We start from the raw sequence: 27,998 nt of genomic DNA, 5'->3' as shown, positions 1-27,998 counted from the left end.
AGACATCCTCTTGGGGCTAGAGTTAGCCCTAAGCATGCTTTCTACATCTTGATTTATGTATTTTTTAGGGGATTTGTATTGTGATATATGTTTTGACATTTTTATATACATAGATTTTGTTTATTCAATGATTTGTGTGGTTTAATGCTTCTAATTGATCATTTGATTCTATCCATATGTCTATGTATGCTAGAATAAATGTTCATGTGTTTGTCTCTAAGTTTTGTGTTATTGATGCATGTCTATATGTATTGATGCTATAGATCTAGAGATTATCAAGACATAGTGCTAAATAGAATGCTCTTGTGGTTTATTTGATGGTTCATACTCATTTCTTGATGGATTGTGCCTCTCCCTTAGTTTAATTAGTTTAATTTCATGTCATTAGCTTAATTGTAGTGTAGTTGTAGTTTAGATGTTAAATGGGAGGACAATCCATGCTTGTTGTTTGATGTTTCATACTTATGAAAACAAGTAGCATATGTCTCTAACCTTGTGATGTATTTGGATTGTGAGCTTAAAGAAAGGATTAATGGCTTAGTTTGATATATTGTGCTATCCACCATGTTGCTTAGATAACATATACTTAATTAGTCATCCATACTTGTTGAAACAACCACACACATATACTATTGTTACAATACATGTTTTTCCCCTCATTAATCATTCATTATGGGTGTAGAAAAACTATGCTTAGTGGTGATCTCTAAACCCTAAGGTCTCTCTCTCTCTTATTTTCTCTCTATTGCATTTAACTGTTTACTTTAGTTTAAATTGCATCTCAGTATAATTCAATCATCAACCAATCTTTTGATCACTCGACCTACTAACCCTAATCTCAATTCCATAACCTAATATGACTCACCAATCCCTTGGGATGATCCCTACTCGCCCTAACTATATTTTTAGTAAAAGGTCGTAGTGGCAAATTATAAATGTAAAACTTGGCCACACTCATCATAGTCCACTTTGCAAGCTTTGGGTGCATCGCGACAAGGCACCCACCAGCAATATCTATGTAAATTATGTATGAGGAATAGAGATCTATTACAACCCCATTTTATGTAGTTCATTGCAATGTGAAAATTGATGTCTTGTAATTGCTTCATTTGTTTATTTTGTGTTTGACTGATATACTTAATTTGGGTTGTGTCAACTGGCAAGACATCATGTTGACAAGCCCCTTGTTAGGAGATGTGCTACCAATTCTTGTTTCAATAATACAAGAGATAGGAAGTGAGGATTTTGATTTTTTTTTTTTTTTTTTTGTGTTTAAAGAAAGGGTAGTAAATCTGGTGTGTGTCGGGAGGGGGGAATGGAAGGTACATATTAAGCGATTTCTTTATTCCTCATATATCTGCAACATACATTTTACTTTAGGTCTTCCGCATTTATAAGAGCCTAAAAACTCAATATATATAATTTTGGCAACTTTACAACTTGCTTTATATTCTCTTACTTCAACTATTACATTTTGTAAGTCAAAGCTAGGATTGCGGTTCTATTACTTTTTTTGTTGCCGTTATATTTTTTGTATGGCTCATGATCAAGAAGTTGCATATATGGAAGAGAGAGACTAAAACTATAACGACCCGGTCACTTGCCTTCCTTTCCTTTTTCCTGAAATCTTACGAATGAATTTTTTTCGTTTAATTTTCTTTTCTGAGCTCTGTTTTGTGTCGCTTAGTGTCATCTCGAGTGCTCGAAATTGGTTTCTGAGACTCTTTCACGTGAATTGACAACTTCCTTTGAGGACCGAGTCATTTTCACATTTTTCGTTTTTCGACACTATGCGCTATTTCGTCCTTTTCCCTATTCTGTCTTATCTCCATTTGTCAATTTTTGGCACAACCTCACTTATCATGCTCGGAGTTGGTTTTTGACTTCACGTGCCTTCATCTTGAGTGGTTTTCTTGAAATACGTATCTTTACTTTTGTAAGAAAGTACTCTGGTTGCTCCCGGTACCCACAGGGGCATGGATGCGCAATTCTTTAGAATCTTTTTCATTTCTTGGGGTGTTTTTCGTAAATATCTTTTGAAGATATTTTATTTTAGGGGCATCTAAGAAAATATCTTTTGGAAGATATTTTCATTCTGGGGCAATTCGCAATTAACCCTTTTTGTAGGGGCCATTGTGCAATTAACGAAAGTTATTGCAAAAATGTCTCGTCTACAGCCTGGATCCTCGTACGGGATTCATTTTCACATTTTGTCGAGTCATGGACTCTTAGAATTCCGTTCTGTTCATTTTTCTCCAGTTTCAGAATTTCTGGACCCAGTTGCCGCCGAACTTGTTCGGAGTATAACTTTTTGTTCGGGACTCAATTTTTGACGCCGTTTCTTCCGTTGTTCATATTTTATCATTTTGAATCTTTTTCATTCATGGATTTTTGCCATTTGAGCGTGTTTGCTCAAAATCCACTTTTCCGGACCCCGCGGGGCCCTTTCGGGGCACTTTTTGAGATTTCTATAAAAGGGGGATGAGATATTTTATTTTTCATCTTCCCCACTCTCCATGCACGACCTGAAGCATCCATGGATGTCCATGGAGCTGCCACCTTCTCTCTCCTCCTTTGATTTACTTTTCCTAAGTGAAAAGTCTTCGGCTTTCACGTTTTTTGTTCCCCTCGACGTGTTCTATCATTCCCCCTTATTAGAATCCATTTCCGACAATTTTTAGTTCAGGTTTGGAGTCAAGTTGAGATTTTCATGGGGCTTCTTGCGGATTCTTGTTCTCGGGGTAGTCCCCGACAAAACCTCTCAGTATTGTCGGATTCGGAGCTCTTTTATTTTGGTGGGCCTTTAGGATTTTTATCTCAAATTGAGGTAGGAGATGTTCTAAGTTTAAATTCTTGTTATATAGCATGTTTGTGATGTTTATACTACTTATTTGCATGATTAAATATAAAATCTAGAGATTTTATTATTTATTTTTCTTGTACGAGATCTAATTTCCCGGTTGCTCATGACTTGGTTTAAACATGTAGCATGATTTTATATTGCCCCTTGATATGCTCATTGTCGTGTATTAAAATTGGAACATTTGAATAAGTATTAAAGATTTTATTTAATATTTATCTTAGGTGAAAGATAAATTCACATGGCCTTAACTAATTTAAAATTAATATGTGTTAGCATATTATATTAGGCCTTAGCATGCTCTTCAACATAATTGAATTTGAAAGTAATTGGAGGTGTTTTGAAAATTAGTAATTATTAATTAATTTGATTAATTAATTTGCCCCGAGTGCACTATTCACTCTATTTGAATTCCGACTTGATATTTTTGATCTACATGCCATATAGTTTCACATATATTTGATTTAGAATATTTGGTGAGGTTTTAAAACCTTTTATTTAATTAATTTCCTTGTTTAAGATTTAATCCTCATGGTGATATACAACTTGGAATTGAATTGTGGCATGCTAGAAAATTAAGCTTTGGTGTGGTTGTTCACATATATTAAATTGGGATTAATTGCATGAGAATTGCAACCTTTATTTTATATTTAACTTTAGTGAAAGTTTAATTTACATAGGTGTAACTTGCATGAAATAAGCTTGTAATGTGATATTACATTAGTCCTTGGCATGTTCTCTAAGATATGTTAAATTGAGAGCATTTGGTTAAGTTTGAAAATCTAGAGATTTTAATTAAAAGAATTAATTAAAATCTATTTCGTGATCCCATTATCTTAATTAAGGTTTTAACTTGATATTTGTATTGGCCATGACTTGTTTACTAATATATATTAATTGTGGACTATTTGAAGTTGCTTTAGAACCTTGGTAATTAAATTAGCATGATTTAATTAAAATTCTATTTTATTGTTCTAACAACCTAATTGAGTTTTACAATGGATATAGGTGATCACCTTGCCATACCCTTTAGCATGTATTAAATTGAGGTTAATTGAAATTGAATCGGAAATCTAGAGAATTTAATTGTGTTTATTTATTTAAATTCTATCAATTTGCTCCATGATCTAGTTGTGTTTTAGAAGTGGTTTCTATATTCAAATCATGGACTTAGACTTGTTGTATATTCATTTGGTTATGTTTTGAACATTGGATAACATAGTTGTTATGTTTGTATTCATGAGAATATGTTTTCCTTATTGAATATATTGTTGTCTTGTGTAATGATTTGCACACTTCGTGTTTATCATCTTTCATGCATAGCGTGTAACGAATCGCACACTGAAGATTCGACATTCATCATATCATATTAGTTGTGGATTTAGAGCATGTATTGTATAGGTTTCCAAATTTTGTTGTGCTTAGTAGATAGTTGATTATCTTGCATATTCCTGTTGATATATGCGTTGTTGCACCACTTGTTGATTTTGGAAACTTGGGGATGTCGTTGTTTGACTATGGCTAGGACGTGGTTCTAGTACGGGGGATAGGCCCTCTATATAGTCTAGTGCGCACATAGGGAGGTTACCCATGGGCTAGTAACCCTAAAGTAACTATGTTGTCGGTCTGATCCGGCGTGACGTCCGAGTATCCACTTTGTTTGATTTCACATTTCATTTTCAAGTTGATAACTAAATGATGTTGTAACTTGTTGTTTCTTAATTGTCGTTCCATTTTAAGTTACAGGATGTTAACTTTGCAAAATTGTGTTTTATGCGTTGTATTGGAAGTTCCAATGTTGTTTAAATTGCATCGATATTGAAAATCGTGTTTTGACGTTCTAATAAAGCTTAGGATTGATCCTATTGATTCATTTATAACTTAGACGTTAGGTGGCATGACCCACTTCTGTTGTTTTCGTGCTTTAGATTCCAAGCTGATAGCTTTAAGAAATTGTATTTTGTTGCCTTGTATAATAAGCTTTTATGTGGTTAGACTGCATTGAAGTTGTAATTTGCGTTTTGATTGTTCAGCATGGCCTAGGATGATTCCTTAGACTTATTTAGAACATAGCCGTTAGGTGACATGATCACTTTAGTGGTTTTTGTATTCGAGATTGCAAGTTAATACCTTTGAGAACCTATATCTTGTTGCTTTATATAACGTGCTTCCATATTGTTTAAATGGCATAGATGATGTGATTTATTCTAAAAACACTCTAAGGTAGCTTAGGATGCTCCTTGAGTCTCATTTCGATATAGACGTTAGGTGGCATGAACCCCTTTAACATGTTTCACCTTAAGGTGATAAATTTGTAAAATGCTAGGTCGATGCATGCTCATCTCCTACGAGTAACTTTATGTTACTCACCCCTACGATACTAAGGCATATTTCAGGTACGAAGACTTGGTTCGTGAAGCCTAGCATTCTTTGGATGTCGTGTAGCTTTCAAGTTTCCATTTCATGCAAATGTTAGCAGGAAATGTCATTTTGTAGACTTATATGTAAAATTTGTATTCTTTGATTCCATGTATGTAATGTGTACTTAAGTGCACTCCTTTCAATGTATTCAACATGTATGAAATGAGGCTGGAGGCCATTGACATGTATATTGAATTTTTTGTAACTTCTAACTTCTTGAAATATTTGGAAAATATGAAAAAATGCCAAGTCATTGTCTCACCATGGTTGCATCAAGTGTGGGAATTCCGTTTTCATTCTTTCATAGGGTCTTATAATTCATGTTTGAAGTGTGGCCAAGGGCGAAACGGTCATTTGATCCCGTTTTGTATTTTTGGATTCCAAGTTTTCATTCCAAGTTCCATTTTTGCCTTTTTGCCCGTTGGGGGGTCGAATTTTGCATCAGTGGTATTTTTAAGTCGTGGACCATTGTAGCACGTCCAAATAGATAAGTTACGTTTGCGTGCATGGTTGTTTCCGGGCAAAACCTTATCGTTTGTGTTTTGAGCCTCTTGTGAATTCATTTCGCACTTTTTTTGCATAATCTGATTTAGGGGCATTCTGGACCTTTCACATTAGTTTTATTTTCTTCTTTTGACATGGTCGCTTAGAAAATATGATTTTGAAGGGGGTTTCTTATTCGTGTTTTTCCAGAAAATATCGTCTTGGTGCCGGAAATCAATAGCAAAGTTCAGCTTTCTGTTTTTTTTTAGCAGCTTTTTGGACCTCCATGACCAGATTTCATGGAGGGGCATTTTGAGCATTCTACATTGCATTTTTTTTAATTCTTTCGCGAGTCACATAAAAATCACAATTTTGAGGGGGGTTTCTTCTTTGTGTTTTTCCAGAAAAATTAATCTTCTAGCCCGTTTTTGCTCTCAGTTGTGGACAGATTCTGAAAATTTTCATGTAGCAGCTTTTTGGGTCCATCTTGACCTACACTGTTCAAGGGGCATTTTAGGGGCTTTACATCGTGTTTTTTTTTTGTTTCTTCTGTGAAGTCGGGTAGAAAACATGATTTTAAGGGGGGTTTCTTCTTCGTGTTTTTCCAGAAAAATTCGTTTAAGTGTCCGTTCATAGCCTCAGTTCTGGGAAAAAAAAAAAAAAAAAAATCAAATGTGGCTTGCTGTTACAACACTATTCATACCCAGATTTTTGACCTGAAAAGTGAATCTATTTTTTTGAAACTTTGAGGCTTCATATCTTCATCGTCCAGACTCCAAATCAAGTGATTTTTGAGTCTAAGTTTATTAAATTTTGCTTGTCTATCCAACGGTATGCTCAATTACATTCAGTTTTTTCATAAAAGACCATTTTACCCCTTGCGAAGTACCCTTGCTGCATTAATTTTAAACTCAAAAATGTGATTTTTATGAAACTTTGGAGTTTCATATTTTCTTCATCTGGACTCCGAATCAAGTAATTTTTGAGTCTATCTTTATTAGTTTTTCGTTATCCTTCCAGTGGTGTGTTTGGTGGCATCCGAGTCCATAGTTTTCAGAAATGACTATTTTGCCCCTAGGGGCTTATTTGTTATATTTTTGGTCTTTTGCTTCCGCGTCAGTTCTCATTGAGTTCCACGACCTCATGGAAGGTCATTTTGACTTCTTAGAGTCTTATTTTCTGTTTTCGCTTCCGCATATCAGATCCGTTATCGGGTCAATCTTCAGTTCATCACAGGACACGCTGGTCTAAAAACCAGGGTCGTCACAAAAACAGAGCAAGAAAATATGAAGAATTTTTGTTTTATTTTGGTTAAGTAAAGATATAAGCTTTTGAATCATGCACTTTTTTGAAATTTGTACATATTTTTGTATAAAACCATGATTTGGAATTGGTTATATATATATATATATATATATATATATATGATGTTATTGGCTAGTTGCAAGTTATTGTGGTTATGATATTATTTTTTATTTATAGGGTTTGTTTCTTGGGTCCTTGCAAGGCTAGTAGTAGGGCAAAAAAAAAAGTTCTCATAGGGGCTGTACGCTACTTTTTTTAAAAAATTGTATAACACTTTTTATCACGGTTTTGCACCGTGGTAAAAAGCCTTCTGCTTACTACCACGGCAGTTTCTACCACGGTTCAAAACCGTAGTAAAAAGTATTTTCTACCGCGATTAAAAACTGTTTTTTTTATAGTGAGAGATCATATGAAATAATTTTGCAATTTTGCAATTTTGCAATAATGTATAAGTACGAGGTACCTAATATCTTCTCCATACATAATTAAACGATATGGATGTAATTATATATAGTCACTAATCATTGCACATTTAGGTGACCTAGGCGGCGAATCTATACTCTTTAATGGCTACATCATTAGTCGCATAAAAAGTTTCTTATAACATTTTATATTAATCATTTATCGTTGTAGGAAAAATTATGGCGCGATAAGACTCCTTAAATAATTGAACATAAACCTGTTATTTTAAATCCTTCAATCATAAATTCACATGCGAGTTTGTGACGATGTAGTCACTTTTTTTCACAGGTCAAAGTGTTGAAATATATATGAACATTCACAACTTGGATACTGCATACATGAAGAATCTTTGATTTTATTGATGGCCTTACCAAAAAGAATGAATTTTTTAATTTTTTTCAATGGCGTTATTTCTTAGAAAGAAAAATACAAGAATAATAGAGGAAATAAATTTTTAGCCTTCTACTAAATGCTAGTTATTGTATGTTTCGTTTTCCTTTCATAGGTCAGTCTTTCCCCAATCACAGCTTTTCACATTGAAAACCCAACTGCATTATGTTTTCCTTTGTCCTTTTTAAGAGGTTTGAATTGTGAATGAAATGGATGTCGGCAAGTTTTACCCAACTAAGTTGGGCAGTTATGAGCTTTTCAAAATTTTAGGTGGTTTTAAGAGAATTTTTAAATATGAGGCTTTTTATACATAAATCTCTTTTAAATTAGAGATCTTAGATGACCGACTAGGCCAGTCCTACACTCAACTAAAATTTTGTAAAGGGAAGAAAGACGGTGCAGTAGTGGTATTCACTACCTTTCAAAGTGAAAAGTAGAGCTTATTTAATTTGTAACTTTAAAAACAATTTTCAAGAATTTAAAAAATAAAAAACTGTAATCAGAAAATAATATGTTATAGTTCTTTAAAAATAAAGACATTTTTATAACTGAGTTAGCAGAGTTTTTTATACAATTTTCTGTTAACAAAAAACTGTTTCTATGGTTACAAACTAAGCAAGCGGATTTAAACATCTATTACGAGTTTGTTGCGGATATATAAAGAGCTTATGTTGATGACGACTTGATATTGCTTAAGCTCTGTTAATAACTATTTGCTAATCAACTTAATTTGGTTGATCTACTAATATTTAATTATTTTTTAATATTTATTATAATTTATTATTCCTATAATGATTAACTGCAAATAAAAATTTTAAAGCAGTGAAAGTTTAAACCCACACTCCATATAGCTTGCTGAAAACCCATAGATAGGCTCAAGTCTCTGCATTTGTTGACATAATCTAACATTTAATATTTTTTGCCTTGCAAAAATAAAAATAAAATAGATAAAGTGCTGCTTGCTGCGGCTAATAGTAATGAACACTGATCTTTTAATGAATAGAGCACCAGCCAGCTAACTATTTTTTAATTTTTTCAATTAATGAGACGAGAGAGAACCAAAAGGACGCCAAAATTTGTGATTGAGATTGGCAAATCCCATACACTGAAATACACTGAACGTTGAAATCAACGACCATAACAAAGCTAGTTTCAATTCGCTGGACGCATTACAACATCATCATCGCGAAAATAAGCAAAAGGAACTTTTGGTAATTTCGCACCCTCACAACCCCAAACAAAAGGGTCTCCCCAAAATCCATGCCGTGTTTGTTGCGTGGCAAAATCCCGCCATCCCTCGCCTTTACTTTCCTTCTCGCACATCTCCACCTTTCCATTATATATATATATATATATACGTATTAACATATTGTAGATACAATATAGAAAGATGAATCCGATCTCTCTGCACAACTTGGGATTTTACTTCGCAACAATTCCAGACTTTTTCTTGGAAAATCCTTACTCTCCCTTTCTCATCTCTGCGGATTATCTTCATTGCTCACTTCATCAACCTCGCCTTTTCAGGTCCATTGTTTCTCTCTCTATATATGTATTTATATATCATATTTATGTTTATATTCTATTGAGTTTTGATTCGCCGGATCTGTTTTTGTTTTATTTCAATTCTGGAGATGTAACAATGGAACCTAAGGTTGCTGTGAATTTGTTTCAGAACTGATTATTTCATGTTTTGATAATAGTTCTCTTTGTTTGGCTGTAGAGAAAGTTTAGGAAAATATAAGAGATTTGAATATTGATTATATGCATTGCATGTCAACCGAGAAAACAAAAGCATCCATTGAGCAATTTAGGCCTCGGAGTAAATATATATATATATATATAAAATTTCTTTTTGTTTGGTTGTAGAGAAAATATAGGATGAAGTTTCTGAATCGTTCTGAGGAGATACTGAATTTTCCTTTTCTCAGATACTCTCTTCTTGATTTCTGTTTGCATTGAATTTCGAGTTACTGTTTGCAAAATATAAGACGGAAACAGTGAATTTATGCTTGCTTTTGTTTGGTATTACTCCAATAACTAGACATTGCAGTTCCATGGAGGATTCATAGTTCTGTATTCTTTCCTTTGATTTCTCTAAATGTTCTTTTATTTGTATGTGAAAACATTTGTTGCAGGGAACTAAACGTTCATAATACCTATATACATATGTATATTGCTTAAGTTGTGTTAATCTGCTCCACGATTCACTTTTATACCTGTTGTTTCCTTTGTTCTCATGATGGATGATGTCCTTTTTGTGGTCAGGTTTTGGTTTTACTTGCAGAAGCTGTCTGGATTTTATCAATATTGTAGGCCATGAAAGAGAATTGAGACGGATATTTAGAAAATTGGCTCGCCATGATTGAATTTAGTATTTCACTGTTAAGGTTGTTGACAAGCACAGATTCTTATCTTCCCTTTCTTTTCGGATGGTTGGTAACTGGATCATTTGGACTACTAGTTATCATATATGCATTCTTCAAATGGCAGAGAAAGACATCCCTTAATTGGGTTAAAGCTGCCGCTAGAGCAAAGAAGAAAGTCTGGAAAAAGCTAAAAGTTCCTTTATCACATCATACATGGACGGAAGATTTTGCTAACGGTGGTCAGCCATCCACGTGCTGTGTTTGCTTAACTTCCCTGGTGTCCCCACAAACCTTAGGTACAAAAGCTGCATCACACACTCCTGTCCATCGTTGCTCTGTTTGTGGTGTAGCGGCTCATTTTCATTGTTCTCAGTTTGCAGCAAAGGATTGCAAGTGCGTGGCGCAGTCTGGTTTTAGCCATGTGCAGCATCACTGGTCAGAAAGATGGATTGACATGGATGAGAATCCTGAGATGTCTGCTTTCTGTTTTTACTGTGATGAACCTTGTGGTATTCCTTTTCTCGATGCCTCTCCAACATGGCGTTGCTTATGGTGTCAGCGCCTTATACACGTTAAATGTCATGCCAAAATGTTTCAAGAGTATGGTGATGTATGTGATTTGGGTTCTCTAAGTAGAGTTATCCTCTCACCGATTTGTGTGAAAGAAGTTAAAGGTAAAAGAAATGGAGGCAGAATGCTGAGTACCATCACAGAAGAAATTATTTCCTCATCTGTTCAAGGGCAAATTAGAAGAAGGCGCCATCGGAACAAACATGGAAGCAGTCATTCTTGTAATGGTAAGTTACAGGATGCTTCAGCTGCCAGTAGAGCATGGCAATATTTGCTCAATGGGCTTGTTGGTTTGAATAAATCCAGTGATGATAACAACAATGACCATTTCTTGAAGGATGATGGAGTACTTAGTAAAAAGGGATCCCAGAATGAGTTATTCCATAAAAAGCATGAAATTGCTGTTTGTGGTCAAAGTAAGAAGTACACTCTTGTCGACTTGCCACAGGATGCCAGACCTCTTGTAGTCTTCATTAATGCCAAGAGTGGAGCTCAAAACGGGCTTTCCCTTCGGAGGAGATTGAACATGCTACTGAATCCTGTGCAGGTGAGTGTTTTAGCTCTTTAGTTGCAGTGAATACTAATGTGAAATATATTTAACTGTCCTCCCCCCCCCCCCCCCCCCCCCCTCAAAAAAAAAAAAAAAAAAAAAAATTATTTTTTCTCTTTTGGTTAAGTATTGCTTAGTGTTGTAGTTCCTATTTTCTTATATTTTTCTAGGGCATAATGTTTAACACTACAGTGACAAAACAAACACAACCTTTGCATTAACTAGCTAGATTGCCACAAATAGAGTGCTTGCTTTTAGCTGTGATATATTTAACATGTCGTACCAATTCTATTGAATGAATTGTGGCCTAGAGTTTGTAATTAATAATCTTGTGCTTTGTTAAATGCGTCAGTTAGAGTTTGTAACAAAAAAAACTTGTCCTTTGTAAAATGCATCAGTTCTCATATTTTCTGCTCAAGTAAGCACTAGTCTTGTTGTTGAGTGCTGCCACTTTGAAGGGTTTAGGTTTTAATATGTTCCCAACTTAAAGAGGTATGTGCAGTTCTCCAACTTTTTCCTGGTAGAAATTTGCCTTTTATCGATTCTTTTCACTTCATCCTTGGTGAGTTGAAGCAATTTTTTGATGCCTTAGCACCTTCTAATTTTTGGAGCAGCTGGTGTTGTGTGTGGCAATACATTTTCTTAGGAAAAACAATAAATTACTGAAGGCAGTGAGCAATTTTGTCCCTTTTTTTTTTTTGCCAAGCATTTTATTTCAATTCTACACCATGATGTCCACTGAGATTAGTCTTTAGTATGTAGCTGGATGTTGTAAAGCTCACATACGTTCATATGGCCACTTATATGCTGCACGTTAAGAGGTTCTCTATAGGTTATTGGATTTAAACCCTTCAAACCCTGCAAAAGAGAAGAAGAAAAAAAGAAGCTTAGGGGAAAAAATATAGAAAACAAAGGAAAAAGAAATACTAGCTGGCAGTATCTTATAATAGATTATATGAAATTATAATTTTTTTTATTTTTTTTTATTTTTTTTTTTCAGTGAGAAATGATATAAATCAGATCCTGACTTTAATGATACAAATGCAGTACATGCACAACACATATGGTGTGTGTGCAATTTATCTTTTATCAGTGGGTTTAGGAAAAATAACCTAAAATATTTTTCAAAGAAGTTATATTCCAAAGATAATTTAACATTAAAAGAGATCATTTAGAGGCTTATTTTTCTTAATCTACAAAAGAAAGAAAGAAAGAAAGAAAAAAACAACTTTTTTTCTCTGTGGCACATACTGAATGGTTATGGAAGACTAATATATTGGTGGATATGTGCAAATTCATGCAATTTTATAAATGCTACATAAATAAATAAAGTGAAAATTGAGAAGTTTACAATTATTTCTTTATTATTTTTTAAGTTGTAAACTTTATAAATTAAAAAAATGAAGTTTTGGGTTCTTAATACTCGATTCCCTATCTTGTCCTAGCATCAGACAAATTTTAAAATTTACTTCTCTGTATGTTCCTACTTAGCAACTCCTCAACCTCTCTTACTCCCACCTGGTTCTTCATTTATTTGTCTATACCCATCACAAGCTTGGCTGTATTCGACTCTCCAAGGCTGGATGCGAAAAGAGATGGGTTGGTGTTCGGTAGATGATTGACTGTAAAATTTTGTCAAATCCTTTGATAGATTCTCATAAAAAATAAAAAAAAAATAAAAAAAAAAAAAAAAAAAGGGCCCCCTTGATACGGATTCAAGGCAATGATGATGATGAGAGAGCTTGGATGTAAAGACTTCTTTGTGGTTTTATTAGAGACTACCTCTTCTAGAAGGCAATGACCTCCGAGGTTATATTGATGCCTCAAATCTGTGACCTTTATGTCTAATGACCAACGGTGGTAAATTGACGATGACAAGCTTGGCTGTAAAGACTTCTCTGGATACTACCTCTTAGAGGCAACAACCTCTGAGTTTATATTGATACCTCACATCTGTAATCTTTATGTCTAATGACCAATGGCGGTAATATTTTTACAATCACTGACTAAAACAACACAACTACCAATTCGTAGTGTCAGGCCTGGTTGTGTTGCTTAGCAGAATAAAGATCAGCTTCTTCTAAGTGGTTTTTACCATCAATTAATGAAAAAAGAGTGGTTTTTCTCTTTTAATAGAATTTGCAGGGTATCATGTCTTCTCCCACGGTAGGAGTAACACAAATAGAACTCCGTTCTGACTAGCATCACTTCCTCCTACTGCTACCGAGACTTCTATAAGAGGGAGAAATAGGATGATTGGCCCTTACTCCATTCCTTATGGAGGAATGGTGGGCCCAATCTATGGGTGGGAAACCCCAGGATCCCATCTTGGAGTATCTCCTTCCTACCCTGACTAGATCCAATAGGGCAATTCATTTTTTTTTTTTTTTTCTGGTTATATTAATCTCTTTAAGTTTATTCCTTGTATGCTTTGTGATATCCACACGTCATAAGTTGCTTTAAGCAGCAGGAACTTGTTTAAATCTTCATAATACTCCCAAATTGGACCATCAATAATGCATTTGTGCTCTCTCTTTTAATAATTTTTTTTTTGGAAAATTCTCTTTTAATAATTTGATGTGAAAAAACTGTTGACTTCCAATTTTGGAATTAACTTTATTTTATTTAATGTTTGGTTAAATTTTCTTTGATGTGATTATGATTGCAATGAATCCATGTAATGGCATTTATATATTTTTGCTCAGTTCCATCGTTTGTTGTTGCAGGTTTTTGAACTTAGTTCCTCCCAAGGGCCTGAGGCTGGTTTAAAAATGTTTTGTAATGTGCAATATTTTAGGGTTTTGGTTTGTGGTGGAGATGGTACTGTTGCGTGGGTCCTTGATGCCATTGAGAAGCACAATTTTGAATCACCTCCACCTGTTGCTATTCTTCCCCTGGGAACAGGAAATGATTTGTCAAGGGTTTTGCGTTGGGGAGGAGGATTCTCGAAAATCCAAGGAGAAGGTGGCTTAAGCACTCTTCTGCATGACATCAATCATGCAGCAGTTACGATGCTAGATCGTTGGAGAGTTAATATTACAGAAGAAAAACCAGATAGTGATCCAAGTAAAAGGCGATCCAAGTTCATGATGAACTATTTAGGTACTTTCCTTTTCTTGGTCTGAAAATGATTTATTTATGCTGCCCAGTTTTCTAAAAATAGTGATTATCTTTTTAATAGGTATTGGATGTGATGCGAAGGTTGCATATGAATTTCACATGACACGGGAGGAAAACCCTGAGAAGTTCTACAGTCAGGTAGCAATACATAATTTCAGGCATTATATTCTTAGTTATTATGTACCAAGTGGTGGTTGATATTATGCAGGTTTCACTCTCCTTGACTTGCCCAGTTGCAATAAACTACTTGTTATCCAATGTGCATTTTAATTTTTACTTTGCAAAAAACCAACATGTGATAGATGATCAATGGAATATTAAAAAAAATATATAATATTCTGACGTTCATGCTATATTATAGTGTCATTTACCTACTTCTTTTCTTAGGATGAGGATTGGTATACTTGTTGGTATTGGCTAAGAAAAGAGTGATTGAGTTATATTAAAATGATATCTAGGTTGTCCAAAAAAAATTCATTCATGGATCTGAGCTTTGACCCGTAGAGACTAGGGATAGTGGGGTAATGTGGACTTGTCTTATTCCAGAATCTAAAATTTGATTAAACCGACTTCTCAAAAGTGTTTATTTACCTAATTCGGCATGCATGGGTGGCCTCTTGCTAACTAGAAGTATTGGACAGTTTGTGAATAAATTGCGTTATGCGAAAGAAGGTGCCAGGGATATGATGGACAGAACTTGTGCTGACTTGCCATGGCAAGTTTGGCTTGAAGTTGATGGGAGAGATGTCCAGATTCCAAAGGTACACACAAGTAATAATTAGGATCATTTAAGTTATTATTATTATTAGTGGTGTCATGCTATGTTTCTGATGTGGTCTTGTTTATTCTCTTTTATACAGGATGCTGAGGGTTTAATTGTGCTCAACATAGGAAGCTATATGGGTGGAGTAGATCTTTGGCAAAATGACTCTGAGCATGATGATGATTTCATTCTTCAGTCCATGTACGACAAAAATCTTGAGGTTGTTTGTGTTTCTGGAGCATGGCACCTTGGCAAACTTCAGGTCTGAAATTTTCTCTTGCCACATTTTTTTATATTTGGTTTGTAGGCTTATCATGCTGTCGATTTGACTTAATCATGTGATTTTTAACTCTTAACTTCTTTCTTTTTGTTAAGACACTAAAAAAATTATGTTATATTATTATATATTTTGTTGATCTTTTGTGTTTTACATATTGTTTAATCTAGCATACATAAAAGAACCCGTTAAGTTTAATGGTAAAAATAAGAAATATCTTGCAAATGGCATACAGCCCTATTTTATGATTGGATAAGAAACTTTGTCATGATATATTCCAACTACTTTTAACACTTTATGCACAAGAAGATATTCTTTTTCTTACTTACGGCTGCTTGCTTTTGAAGTTTCAACATTAACGGCATAGCTTTTTACAAAAGGAATTCAATTTTTTCTTCCATTCTTTTTTATCTCTCTACCTTTCCCCCTAGAAATAGGATAGAAGCAGTGTCCATATAAAGCATGATGTGGAGAACGTTGAAAATATACAATACACTCATATATGCATCAACTTGAACAGGGAATTTTTTATATTTGCATTTTGTTGCTTGACAATGGCTATGCTTTTATACATGCTAACAAGCTTCTCATTTGGGTACATTCACTTTCCTCCTCTTTAGTAAAATTCAATAAGCAAAATTTTTAGTGATTTATGATGTTTTTGGCTTATACTACATAAGTAACAAAACCATAAGAATTGTTGCATTGAGGACTGCTTATTTCCATCTTTAGCTTAACTACCACAAACTCTCTATTGTCGTTGTTGTTGTGTGGATTAAGCCGGATAAAGATTTGATTAGCACTTTTTCTGTTGTGAAGGTTGGACTTTCACAAGCAAGGAGGTTAGCACAAGGGAAACTCATACGAATACATTCTTCTAGTCCTTTCCCAGTTCAAATAGATGGGGAGCCATTTATTCAACAACCTGGCTGCTTAGAAATAACACATCATGGGCAGGTATCTATCTGGTGCTTGGTTTTGTAATGATGGATATACTAATGCACCTTGGCATCATATTACATGCATGCATGCATGGGAGATTTTTTTTACTGCATTACTTGAATTGAGTCTAATACTGAAGAGAAAAAAAAAAAAAAAAAAAAAGGTTTGAAAACAAACAAAAGCAATGGATCTCTTTGTTATGTTTTGCATGGTTCGTAGTATTGGCCTCCATCAGTGACACATTTATACCTTATAAAATTTGTACTCGAGTGGTTATTTTTCTACAAGGTATCTCAAGTGTCAAATGATATTTGTTTATCAGTAGACCTATTGCCAATACATACATATTTCAAACAAATTCTGATATAATGAGAAAGCAGATAGCAGTTTGTTGCTTATATTTGAGGGGAGTATGGACTGTGACTGTAGGCTTTGATATAGAGTTAGGGCAAGGCCGTGATCTAGATCTAGAAGAGGCCGGGGGGGGGGGGGGGGGGTTATGCAACTCTTGTTTGCTAAATTACCCAACCTTAACTACTTTTTGAACATAGATAAATATATATATATATATGATAAGTAAAAATATATTAACAAAGGCGCTCAGAGGGGAGCGAACCCTTAACAAAGCAAACAAAATACGCAAAATGCGCCATTACAACGATAAGCAGTCAACAAAATCCAAAAAGCTATCCATAGATGGGCAATTTTTCCCATTAACCCAAGAATAAAGAGAATGCAAAATATTCGCCTTAATAACCCATACCGGTGACTCCTTTCCCTCAAAAGATCTCCTGTTCCGCTCATGCCACAGCCCCCACCAAATACAAAGAGGTGTAACCCTTCACGCCTTCCTAACTCGACTGCCCATTGGTCTCCCTCTCCAAGCCTCTAACACATTCATCGTGTTACTTGACACCACCCAATCTATACTCTACCCCAAAACATTCAGGACTAAACTTCAAACATCCGTTGCCACTTTACAGTGCAGCAAAAGATGATTCACCCGCCTTCTTACACATGAAACACCAATTAACTGTTATTTGGCATCTTTTTTTGAGATTGTCAAGAGTAATAATGCTGCCAAGCACCGCTGTCCACGTGAAAAAAGCCACCTTCAGGGGAGCTGAAGTCCTCCATACAGCCTTCCAAGGGAAGCCGTTGCTTATCGAATTCGTGAGACTTTGATAAAACAGCCTCACCTTAAACACCCCTCTAGCATCCCCCATTCACACCATTTCATCCCTTCCTTCCCCCTCCACCACTTGACTATAAATTAATCCCATTAAATCGGTAAACTCCAGCATCTCCCAATCATTAAAATTTCTGCAAAATCTCACATCCCAAACAGCTCTCCCATTCTATAACCTAAAATAATCTGCCACCACCGCATGCTTCTCCTCAACCATCCTAAAGAGTCTAGGAAACCTACAAGCCAACACGACGTCCCCACACCAAACATTCGTCCAAAACCTCACATAACGATCATTCCTAACTATAAACCGTATCCGCTTAGAGAATTCGTCCCAACCCAACCCTCCTAATACTTTTCCATGAACCTATACCTGCTGATGAAGGCACACCTCTAGACATCCAACCTCCCTCCTCTTCCCCAAACCGACAAGCAATAACACGCCTTCAAAGCACGGACCTTTCGCACCCAAATCTCCATAGCCATTTCCCTAATAGAGCTTTGTTAAACATATCCAACCTGCGAAGCCCCAAGCCTCCTCTTTGAATCGGGGTGAACACTTTCTCCCATTTCACAAGGTGGTACTTAAACTCCTCCTTTACACCCCTCCAGAAAAAGTTCCCTGAATCTTATTAAGTCTACTAATCACTGTTCTAGGGATTGGAAACAAAGACATAAAATATGTATGAAGATTAGAGAGGGTACTCTTCAGCAATGTAAGTTTACCCCCTTTCGACAAGTATTACTTCTTCCACTCAGATAACCTCTTTTGAAAACGATCCACCACTAGATCCCAAACGGCAACTCTCCTCATGGAAGCACCCAATGGCAGCAGCCCCAAATAAGAAAATGGAAAAGCCTCCACTCCACAACCCAAAATAGCTACCAACTCATGAATATGATCCACCTCCCCTACTGGAACAATCACACTCTTCCCAATATTAATCTTCAGCCCAGAAACCACTTGAAAACAGGCCAAAACACACCTCAAGTGTCTCACTTGATTTGCACTCGCATCACAAAAAACAATAGTGTCATCAACAAACAACAAGTGAGATGTAACAATCTGATTTGGCACACGTCCCACCGAAAAACCTTGAATAAAGCCTAGTACCTCTGCCCTTTTCATGAGTCTACTAAAGGCTTCCATTACAATAATGAATAGAAAAGGGGACAATGAGTCCCCCTGATGTAAACCTCTCGAACTTGCGAAGAAACCTGCTGGTGACCCATTCACTAAGATAGGAAAACGAGCTGTCGAAATACATTAATGAATCCAGCCTCTCCATTTGGTTCCAAACCCCATCCTCTGCAACACATACAATAAGAACACCCGATTCACATGGTTATATGCTTTTTCAATATCCAATTTACACACAATCCCCGGTTCACCACTCTCGACTCTTGCATCAATACATTCACTAGCAATAAGAACCGGGTCGAGAATTTGCCTTCCTCCCACAAACGCATTTTGAGACTCCGAAATGACCCCATCCAACACTTTCCTTACCCCAAGGGAAAAAGCATAGGACTTGGTACAGGCAAAACGAATGCACTATGAGAAAGAAGTTACAACTAGGTTACTCGGATTTTCAAACCATAGAAATTCCTAGTTATCTCTTGACTCAGACTTGTGCATACTCTATCAATCAACAAAGTCGCTCTTCATGCAATCAGCTTTTCTGTCAACTCTTCGATATCCATGACTAGTCGTCTAAGCTTGTTTTCCTTGTATAATTGAACTTGAGTGTTGATTTACTCTTTTAGCAAAGAAAATCAGGTGATCAACACTCACAACATACACTCACCATCTAATGAAATGATGAAGAATGAAAGAATCAAAATATAGTTATATGAAAATGCTAGGATGCACTCAATATGCTAAAAAATCTTTATGCCTTAGGGAATAAGCTTTCCTTTAGTTGTATACGTGGAGCATCATGGATTTTCAGAAAACTACTTCGAGACCATAGAGATTAGGTCTAAAAGAGATTCTGTTTTGTTTGGAAACTGAATTTTGGAGGTCTCTATTGTTCGAGACAAGTGTCGATCGATCAACACATGACCAGTGGCCTTCAATTGTTCTATCAAGCTATGCACTCTCCTATTGAAAAAAGAAATCCCGTTAAGGGAAGTTATATAACTCTTTTATGCAATTCAAAAATGATTTTTATTCATCAAAACATGAGATTTAAGAAAGCCTAATTGAATTAATGCATATGAAAGCCTAATAGAAAACTAACTAGGTGAGTGCGTAAATGGGAGGAGTTGTTAATTTTTGTCATTGAATGTGGCATTCACTTCCAATTCTGCCTTTGAAGATGTAACACAACTAAATAAATGAAAAATCTAATCAAAAGCTAAATAAAAATATAAACTCCAATTTTTAAATGAAATTTGCCAGCATAAGTCATACTGACCTAACAGTATTCAACAACAGTAAAGTTTCTCAAACTAAGAAGAAAAAATTAATAAGAAAGAGCCCATAATTGGATTTTTGAGGGATTGGAATTCTTTCATATATTAATGTCATGACCCGCTATGCTGTGTAGATATATTCCGTTTTGCACACTCTTCGTGCTCACGGTTATTCAAAACGCGCCTAAACAGTTAGGAGGTATCAACACATATAAGTGCCAACAACTTCCTTCCCCAGGCGACGTGGAATGTCACTATTAATCCTCGCATCTGGAATTTTCCTCTGTATTAATGTATATACGTAAGTATAATTTGTCAACCATTCTGATAAACTAAACTCTCTCTTTCTCTCTCTATATATCTATCTATCTATCTTTGTATGTATATTATATACTTAAGTAAGCCTATCATGAGGGTTCCCTCACAATGTGCTTTTGTTGTCCTCTGTTGGATTGATAGCGCTAGAATTTGGTTACGGCTAAATTTGTCATCTTGGATAAAATAAATTATTTATTTCATTGTCGGGCAATAAGCTCATTTCCTTCATTTTGTCTTCTTCTTGTCTCCCCCTCCCTCTAAGCTAGCCTTTTCATCCATCTCCATTTTTCATTTTGTATATTTCCTTGCGGTAGTTTTCAAGGAAAGCTAGGGCCCTTATCTATTGAATTGGTTTCGAGAGCATTCCACCAGTTTTTGTTGACTTTCCTGCTTTCATCCCCATTAATTTCAATGTTTTTCATTCAAATACAACCATGTTTGATTAGATTTGAGCATGTGACATGATTGGGGTTCATCATGTCATTTTAAGTTTATAAATTGAGAAATAGTTTAGGTTAAATCTTGTCATTTAATACAAAAGGAAATCATTTACTTCAGTGTTGGGCAATCGGCTCGTTTATTTTCTCTTATCTTCTTTTAGTCTTCCCTTTCTCAAACTTAAAATCTTGTTGTAATACCGCAATGCTATTCAGAGAAGTGGAACAAATTGAAAGTGAATATGATATCCTAAATGCTGGCTATTGTAGGCTGGAATAGACTCCAAATGTTTTCCCTTTGCATATGGACCACCTAATTTAAAGTTAATTTGGCTGTTCGTAAGTTTGGCATCCTAATATAATCACATCTGATTAGGTTTTGGCACGAGGCATACTATGGGGTTCATCATGTATTTAAATTTTATTAATCAAAGATTCTTGGATTTTTTGAACAAAACATCAATCTGCCTTTGAGTTCGGATTGGAGCTATTGAAGAAAGAGTAAACCTACTTATTTCTGGTTTGAAGACCAGTAGTTAGTTCTAGCGGTCAACTCGGTTCTTTCAAATTGTTTCTCATTATTAAGAAGAGGTAATGAAGATAAAATACAAGCTTGTTTTATAGCGATAGTAATTAACTGTTGTTTTTTCAAGTTCAATCTATTCACTTGTCTAGATAATATTTTTCCATGTTCACTCATAATTTGACTACTTAAACTATGTTTCTAGAATCATGTTTATTTCATTGTTGGGCAACCGGCTCATTCCTTTCGTTTTGCCTGTTTCTAGTCTCCCACTCTCTCTAAACAAGCTGTTTTATTGTCGCCATTTTTCTTTTTATTTATTTATTTTTTGTGGGTTTTCCCTTTTAATTGTAATGTTTTTCATTCAAATACAATCATATTTGATTATATTTTGGCATCTAACATGATTTGGGGTTCATGTCATTTAATTTTATAAATTGAGAAACAGTTTAGGTTTCATCTTGTCATCTCAGACATAAGGGAATCATATACTTCAGAGTTTCAATGGGCTCATTTCTTTGCTTTCGTCTTCTTTTGGTCTCCCCCTACTCTAAAACAATCATCCTTCTCCCATATTTTGTTTTGGTTTGTTTGCTTTCTAATTTTTTGTTTCCTTCCTTTCTTTGAGGTTTGAAATAGAAATCTTGTTGTAATGCCCCAATGCTAATTAGAGAACTGGAACAGATTGGAAGATATATCCTATATGTCGGCCCTTCTAAACTGGAATGGACTGCAATTATTATTATTATTATTTTTCTTAGTAAATTAAACTGCAATTACTTTTCTTTATGAAACAGAATCTTATATGGGTGAAAAAAAATAGTGTATGGGTTCTTGGGGAGACATTCATATTATGAAGGTGATTTTTGGATTTGGTCAGAACTCAAAGATGATGATGTAGTGGATCTGTACACCAATGAGGAGGCTGACTTTTGGCCTCCTCTTCCCATCCACATTCTTGAGTCATTATAGTCCTCGTTAGTTACACATCAGCTGCAGTTGTGTGGCAATAGATTCAGGAGCAGGTTGTAATTAGAAGTTGAGACAACCCGTAATCCATGTTCATTTATCCGATAATATTATTATGAGTGTGGGTTAGTGGATGAGAGCTTTGACAGGAAAACAAGTGTTAAGGTTGAGACCAAGGCTAACTTAAGAAAGAGAGAGAGAGTGAAGGCCAGTTTCTATTCACCAAAGGCTTGACAAGGTAAGAGAGCCTCTTGAGGTGATGTTATCTTATTTTTTAGTTTTGAATGCCTGACGAACAAGGTGGTGTTCATGCCAACATGGTGGTCGGCATGAGGTTGTCATATTAAAGCAAAGGGAGGAAAATTTCAATTATAGGGCATACAATTTCTATCGTCGGAAGCTTTGTGACGATGCAATGAGAAGACTCCAGGTTCTAAAAAGCAGTAGTGTTTGCGGTGTCACTGTCTTGGGCCATTACGGTGGTTATGTAATGCGTAGTTTGTTATAGGCCATTCTAATTGTAAAAAAAATTTCAACAAAAAAATAAAAAAAATATGAACCGATATGCAAGTTCAACTCCAGAACTCAATAAAACTGTGTTTTTGAATGTTTAAAGGTGAATGGCTTATAAATTAAATTTCAAGACGTTTTGAGCAGTATGAGAGTAAATAACTTGTAGTTTTCACTAAATTTGTTTTTCGCGTTTTGATTTGTAAATCTGCAGTTTGGTAGGGTGGAGGTTTGGTTTTTCCTATTTTGGTCTAATTCGAAAAAAATGAGACAAGGAAGTTGAAAATCAGATTTCTAAAACCAAATCAAGGTTGTCTCGTTTCAGTCTTCCTGTGACTCGGCCCTATTGACGAGTTAGGCCGAGAAGCCTGCATAATATCACATTTGAAATGAATTCTATATGTTTGCATGTACAATATTGATTTTTGTGATCTCAATAATCCACTCTGGAACATTGGTTAGGTTTGACAAATCTCAACCCTCAAGAATCTTTGGCTTTGACTTCTGCTATGGATTTGTCCCTTAAATGGCATTCGGGGAATAATCACAAGAGCTTTCCTGATATATGCTTCTATTTCTATCAGGTGTTTATGTTGAGGAGGGCATCAGGCTCAGGGGAGCGAACAGGTCATGCAGCTGCAATAATGACAGACGTCTTGGTTGATGCCGAGTGTAAAGGTCTTATAAATGCATCTCAGAAGAAATTACTTCTCCAGCAGATGGCCCTCCAGCTATCCTGATCCACTTCCTCCTTCCCGCCTTTGTATCTCTATTTCCTACTACTACTAAAGGTAACAGCTTTTGATTTTTTTACCGAGTTACCTCACCCTGATGCCCATACACGTTTTCAAAGTATTTTCATTGCTTTTCGAGAGGGAAAAAAAAAAAAAAAACTTGTATACGAATGAGACAGACACAGTTTATTTGACACAGGATGTATTCTAAGAGTGAGATTACCAGAGATCTGTTGACCTAGGTGATACAGTAAGAATGTGCTGTAAAATTTTGATATTAGTAATTTGAGTCCCATGGTTCAGAAACTAATTTCTTACCTAATTCACTTGTTTCACTTGTATATATTGGATTAGATATGGTGCACAGTGATTAAAATCTTTACCTGATTTGATGATTTTGGATCCCTCCAAAGTGTTCTATTGTCTGATTTTTTATTTTTTATTTTATTTTTTCACTTTTAATGTAGGTTCATTAGACATTCATAATTTTTGAATTGGAAAGTTTTGAGAAATATTTGGTGAATAACATTCATCCTTTAGGGTTTATCTTGATACTTTCAAGGAATGTCATTTTTTTTTTCTTCGGTAGAGCAGGAATTAATCTGGTTATTATTTCGCGCCTATTTTGAAATTGGGTGTAGGAAAAATATTTGGAACGATTTGAAGAAAATTAAAAATAAACTTACCACGGGATATAGTGATCCCCAATGTTATGTTATTGCTAAGAAGGTTGAGTCAAAATTGAATTCTTATATGTAATAATTGGAGAATTTATAAATGATTTGATAGTAATTTTTATTTTTTATTTATTATTTTTTTTGTAGTCATGAGAGTGTGATTGAGCAAATGAAAATGATTTTTCACAAGATAACATCTTAGAATTGGAATTTTGGGGGATTTTTTTTTGGTGAAAAACAAATGGTTATTGCTGGGATGTCACTTTTACCATTAACTCAATGATATAGTCTCTTTTCACTCAAGAGAGGGTGGTTCAAGACTTGTCGTAGTGAGCTTTTATAAAGCGTGTGTACTCGAAAGAAAAAAGTAACAAAATAAAATAAAAAAACGATTTGCTTGAGAATGTTTTTTACAAATTGATTTTGATTCCTATAGGTCGATCATGCCCACAAACAAATTTTTAACTTTTAAGCCTAAATTGAATAACTCAACATAGAATTGGAAATTTGAAATTGATGGGATTTGAGAAAAATAATTAAAAAAATTAAACTAAATTTTTTCAAATTGAACAAATTCTAATTTCATACAGCCGACCACACTCCTAATATTATTCCAAATCAAAATATAATCATTCTAATACTTGAAATAAGAGTTTTCCAAGTCTATAGAATGATGTTTAAGTATCATTTCTTGGTAAAAAAATAGTTTTTATTTATTTATTTATTTTTTATAAAAAAAAACCATAATCTAGTGCATTAAGGTACAACTTTTAGTGCATAGACACAACCCTTTTGTGCAATCCTTTAGTGCAATAACGTAACCATTTTAGCGCCCGAAATGTACAATCTTCTTGCAACTTTTGCTTCCCATAATTGTTTTGAAATTCACTAAGTGAGACGACTTGCACAATGCAAATATTTCTCAAAGTAGAACTGTGGTTTGATCTAGATGCAGTGTCACCAGCTTGTCATTTGAATATAAAAATAATACTAATCTTTTTCACTTTCATCTTATATTCCTCCTGGTCAAATAATATCAAAATTATACCAAATTTTAGTAAAATAAGCCTAGATAGATTCCAAACAATATATATATATATATATATAATGCATTGAAATATATGATGAGAAATTATTGGCTATTTCTAGGTACGGACAATGAAGTACTTTATTCGCCCCTGGTATCAATCTAGGCAAATAGTTTAAATAGCATACAGCATGAATATAGGGATACACCAAATCCTAAAAAAGTCGAACAAGAATGCAACACAAACACGGCTAATATACATATAAATTATCGTTTAAAATTTTATTAATCAAGATAACTAAAAGTTGCTACATAATTAAGAGGAAAACTATCCAAATATCCTACTAATATTATATATGTTTGTCATTTTTATTGTTCTTTGAGTTTGGACCCAAACCAGGGTGTCCATGGGTGAGCCCGACCCGGTTAGGAAAAGTCTAGATTAAATCTAAGAGGTTTCCTTATCTGATATTGGCTTGGGGACCAACGGAATGAAACAACATACATATATTATATTGTGATATTCTTTCATACGACGATACGCACAAAAAGTCAAAAAGAGAACCGAATACACCAAAATATTTTTTTTCTCTGTCAATTGTTTCTGGAGAGCAAAAAAGACTGTTGGACTGTGGATTTGAGGGTTACACTTATATTTGTAGTGTAATGAAACAACATACATATATTATATTGTGATATTCTTTCATACGACGATACGCACAAAAAGTCAAAAAGAGAACCGAATACACCAAAATATTTTTTTTCTCTGTCAATTGTTTTTGGAGAGCAAAAAAGGCTGTTGGACTGTGGATTTGAGGGTTACACTTATATTTGTAGTGTAGTTCCACCGCGAGATTGATTGGGGCTGTGTTGGCACGTGAAACATCCGTCAGTTCATTTCCGATTATGGTAAAGCTACTTTGAGATAACCTAAATACACTTTCACACTAATTATTATTATTATACTTGATTTTCTACATTGGTATCAGAGCCATTAGGTTGTTTTCGTACCTAAGAATGATCAAAACATGCTTAGAGTAACTATATGGGTATTTATTACATAAAAAATGTTCAAACTGATGTGTGTGTGTGTGTGTGTGTGTGTATGTGTGTGTGAGAGAGAGAGAGAGAGATGATGGAGGCTGAAATTGTATTTCATATATATCTCAACCCTAAGACAAACGAAGCTTATATAAAGGTACAGGAATGAGCTAATTACATAATGACCCTACCAACTATATGTAATTACAGCATGACCCAACATAAATATATATACACACACACACACACACATAAACATTCTAACACTCCCCCTCAAGTTAGAGTATATATCAAATAATCATAACTTGGAACAGATAGTCCTTAACCAGTTATGACCCAATGGTTTAGTTAACATATCAGCTAATTGATCTCCAGACTTCACAAATGGAGTAAAGATACTCCTACTTAGTATTTTTTTCTCGAATGAAGTGACAATCAACTTCAATATGTTTGGTCCTCTTATGAAACACATGATTTGATGCAATGTGAACAACTACTTGATTATTACAGAACAATAGAATATGAGCTTCAACTGTCAACCGAAGTTCTTTTTAAAAAATGTTGTATCCATGTTAACTCATTAGTGGTATGGACCATTGCCCTGTACTCAGCTTTAGTACTAGATCGAGCTACCACTGTTTGCTTTTTTACTTCTCCATGTAACAAGATTTCCTCCTACAAATGTACAGTAGCCTATAGTAGATCTCCTATCTGAAGAAGAACCAGCCCAGTTAGCATTTGTAAAACCTTCCACCCTGAGATGACCATTTGATTTATATAGCAACCCAAAACCTGGAGCTTGCTTGAGATATCGGATAATCCAGAGAACGGCATTCCAATGTGGCATTTTAGGAGCTCCCATGAACTGACTTATGATGAGCGCTGAAAAGTGCGCATTTAAACCCCTTAAGTTTAGGTATTCTAGAACCTTTATCTATCTTATTTTCCCACTTTAGATTGATTTCGTGTTATTTCTATTTTCAGGTACTTATCCCTAAAATAAGCTAATTCAGCCAAATAAGAGTAGAAATGAAGCAATTATGGGATGAATCAAATAAAGGAGCAAAGTAGAGCAAAAGGAAGCAAAAGGTGGAATTTCAGCAACTTCGATCGATCTCAAGAAAAGTTCGATCGATCCAACTTTCATCGATCTCAGCACTTCCAGATGGATCTGAGCCATGTTTGTCCCTATTCAAAGATCTCAAAGTTCGATTGATCCAACTTTATTCTCTGATCGATCGAACCATCTTGTCTTTATCCAAATGATTGATCTTATCCAGCTGTACCACCCTACCAACCGCTTTTGTCCTTTTCCCAAAAATATGTTCAAAATATCTCAGATTTGTTTTTATCCAAAAAGGTGCCGCCATAGAGGATCGATCCAGCTTCAATTCGATAGATCTCAGCCATGTTCGATCGATCTCACCACAAGTTTGATTAATCGAACTTCCTAAATCTCGAGAAAATCCAAATTCTAGCTCATTAAAAGTTGTCTCATATCCAATCATTGGAGGAATATTTGGTGTACGAGCCCAGCTCATTTGGGGTGATTTTTGACCTACCTATATAAGGAATATGAGCCACTTTTTTAGATAAACTTTATACTTAGATACTTAGAGAGAGAATTCTTAGTGAGGAAGCAA

General features: G+C 34.9%; 1 protein-coding gene across 1 annotated transcript; it reads left to right on the top strand.

The window, feature by feature from the left end:
- Positions 1-9,169: 9,169 nt before the first annotated feature.
- Positions 9,170-23,772, top strand: LOC132303198 (diacylglycerol kinase 2). The gene is made up of 8 exons (XM_059800361.1): positions 9,170-9,448; positions 10,190-11,407; positions 14,137-14,512; positions 14,592-14,668; positions 15,172-15,291; positions 15,391-15,555; positions 16,390-16,527; positions 23,461-23,772. The coding sequence occupies exons 2-8, from the start codon at positions 10,283-10,285 to the stop codon at positions 23,614-23,616; spliced, it is 2,157 nt and encodes a 718-aa protein (XP_059656344.1). The 5' UTR covers positions 9,170-9,448; positions 10,190-10,282; the 3' UTR covers positions 23,617-23,772.
- The last annotated feature ends 4,226 nt before the right edge of the window (positions 23,773-27,998 follow it).

The sequence above is a fragment of the Cornus florida genome, unplaced genomic scaffold (genome assembly GCF_030987335.1).
Source record: "Cornus florida cultivar Cherokee Brave unplaced genomic scaffold, ASM3098733v1 CherokeeBrave_3.0.0_Hap2_Chr04, whole genome shotgun sequence".
Taxonomy (NCBI): Eukaryota; Viridiplantae; Streptophyta; class Magnoliopsida; order Cornales; family Cornaceae; genus Cornus; species Cornus florida.
The sequence above is the reverse complement of the archived record's forward strand: the minus strand, read 5'-3'. Positions and strand labels throughout refer to the sequence as shown.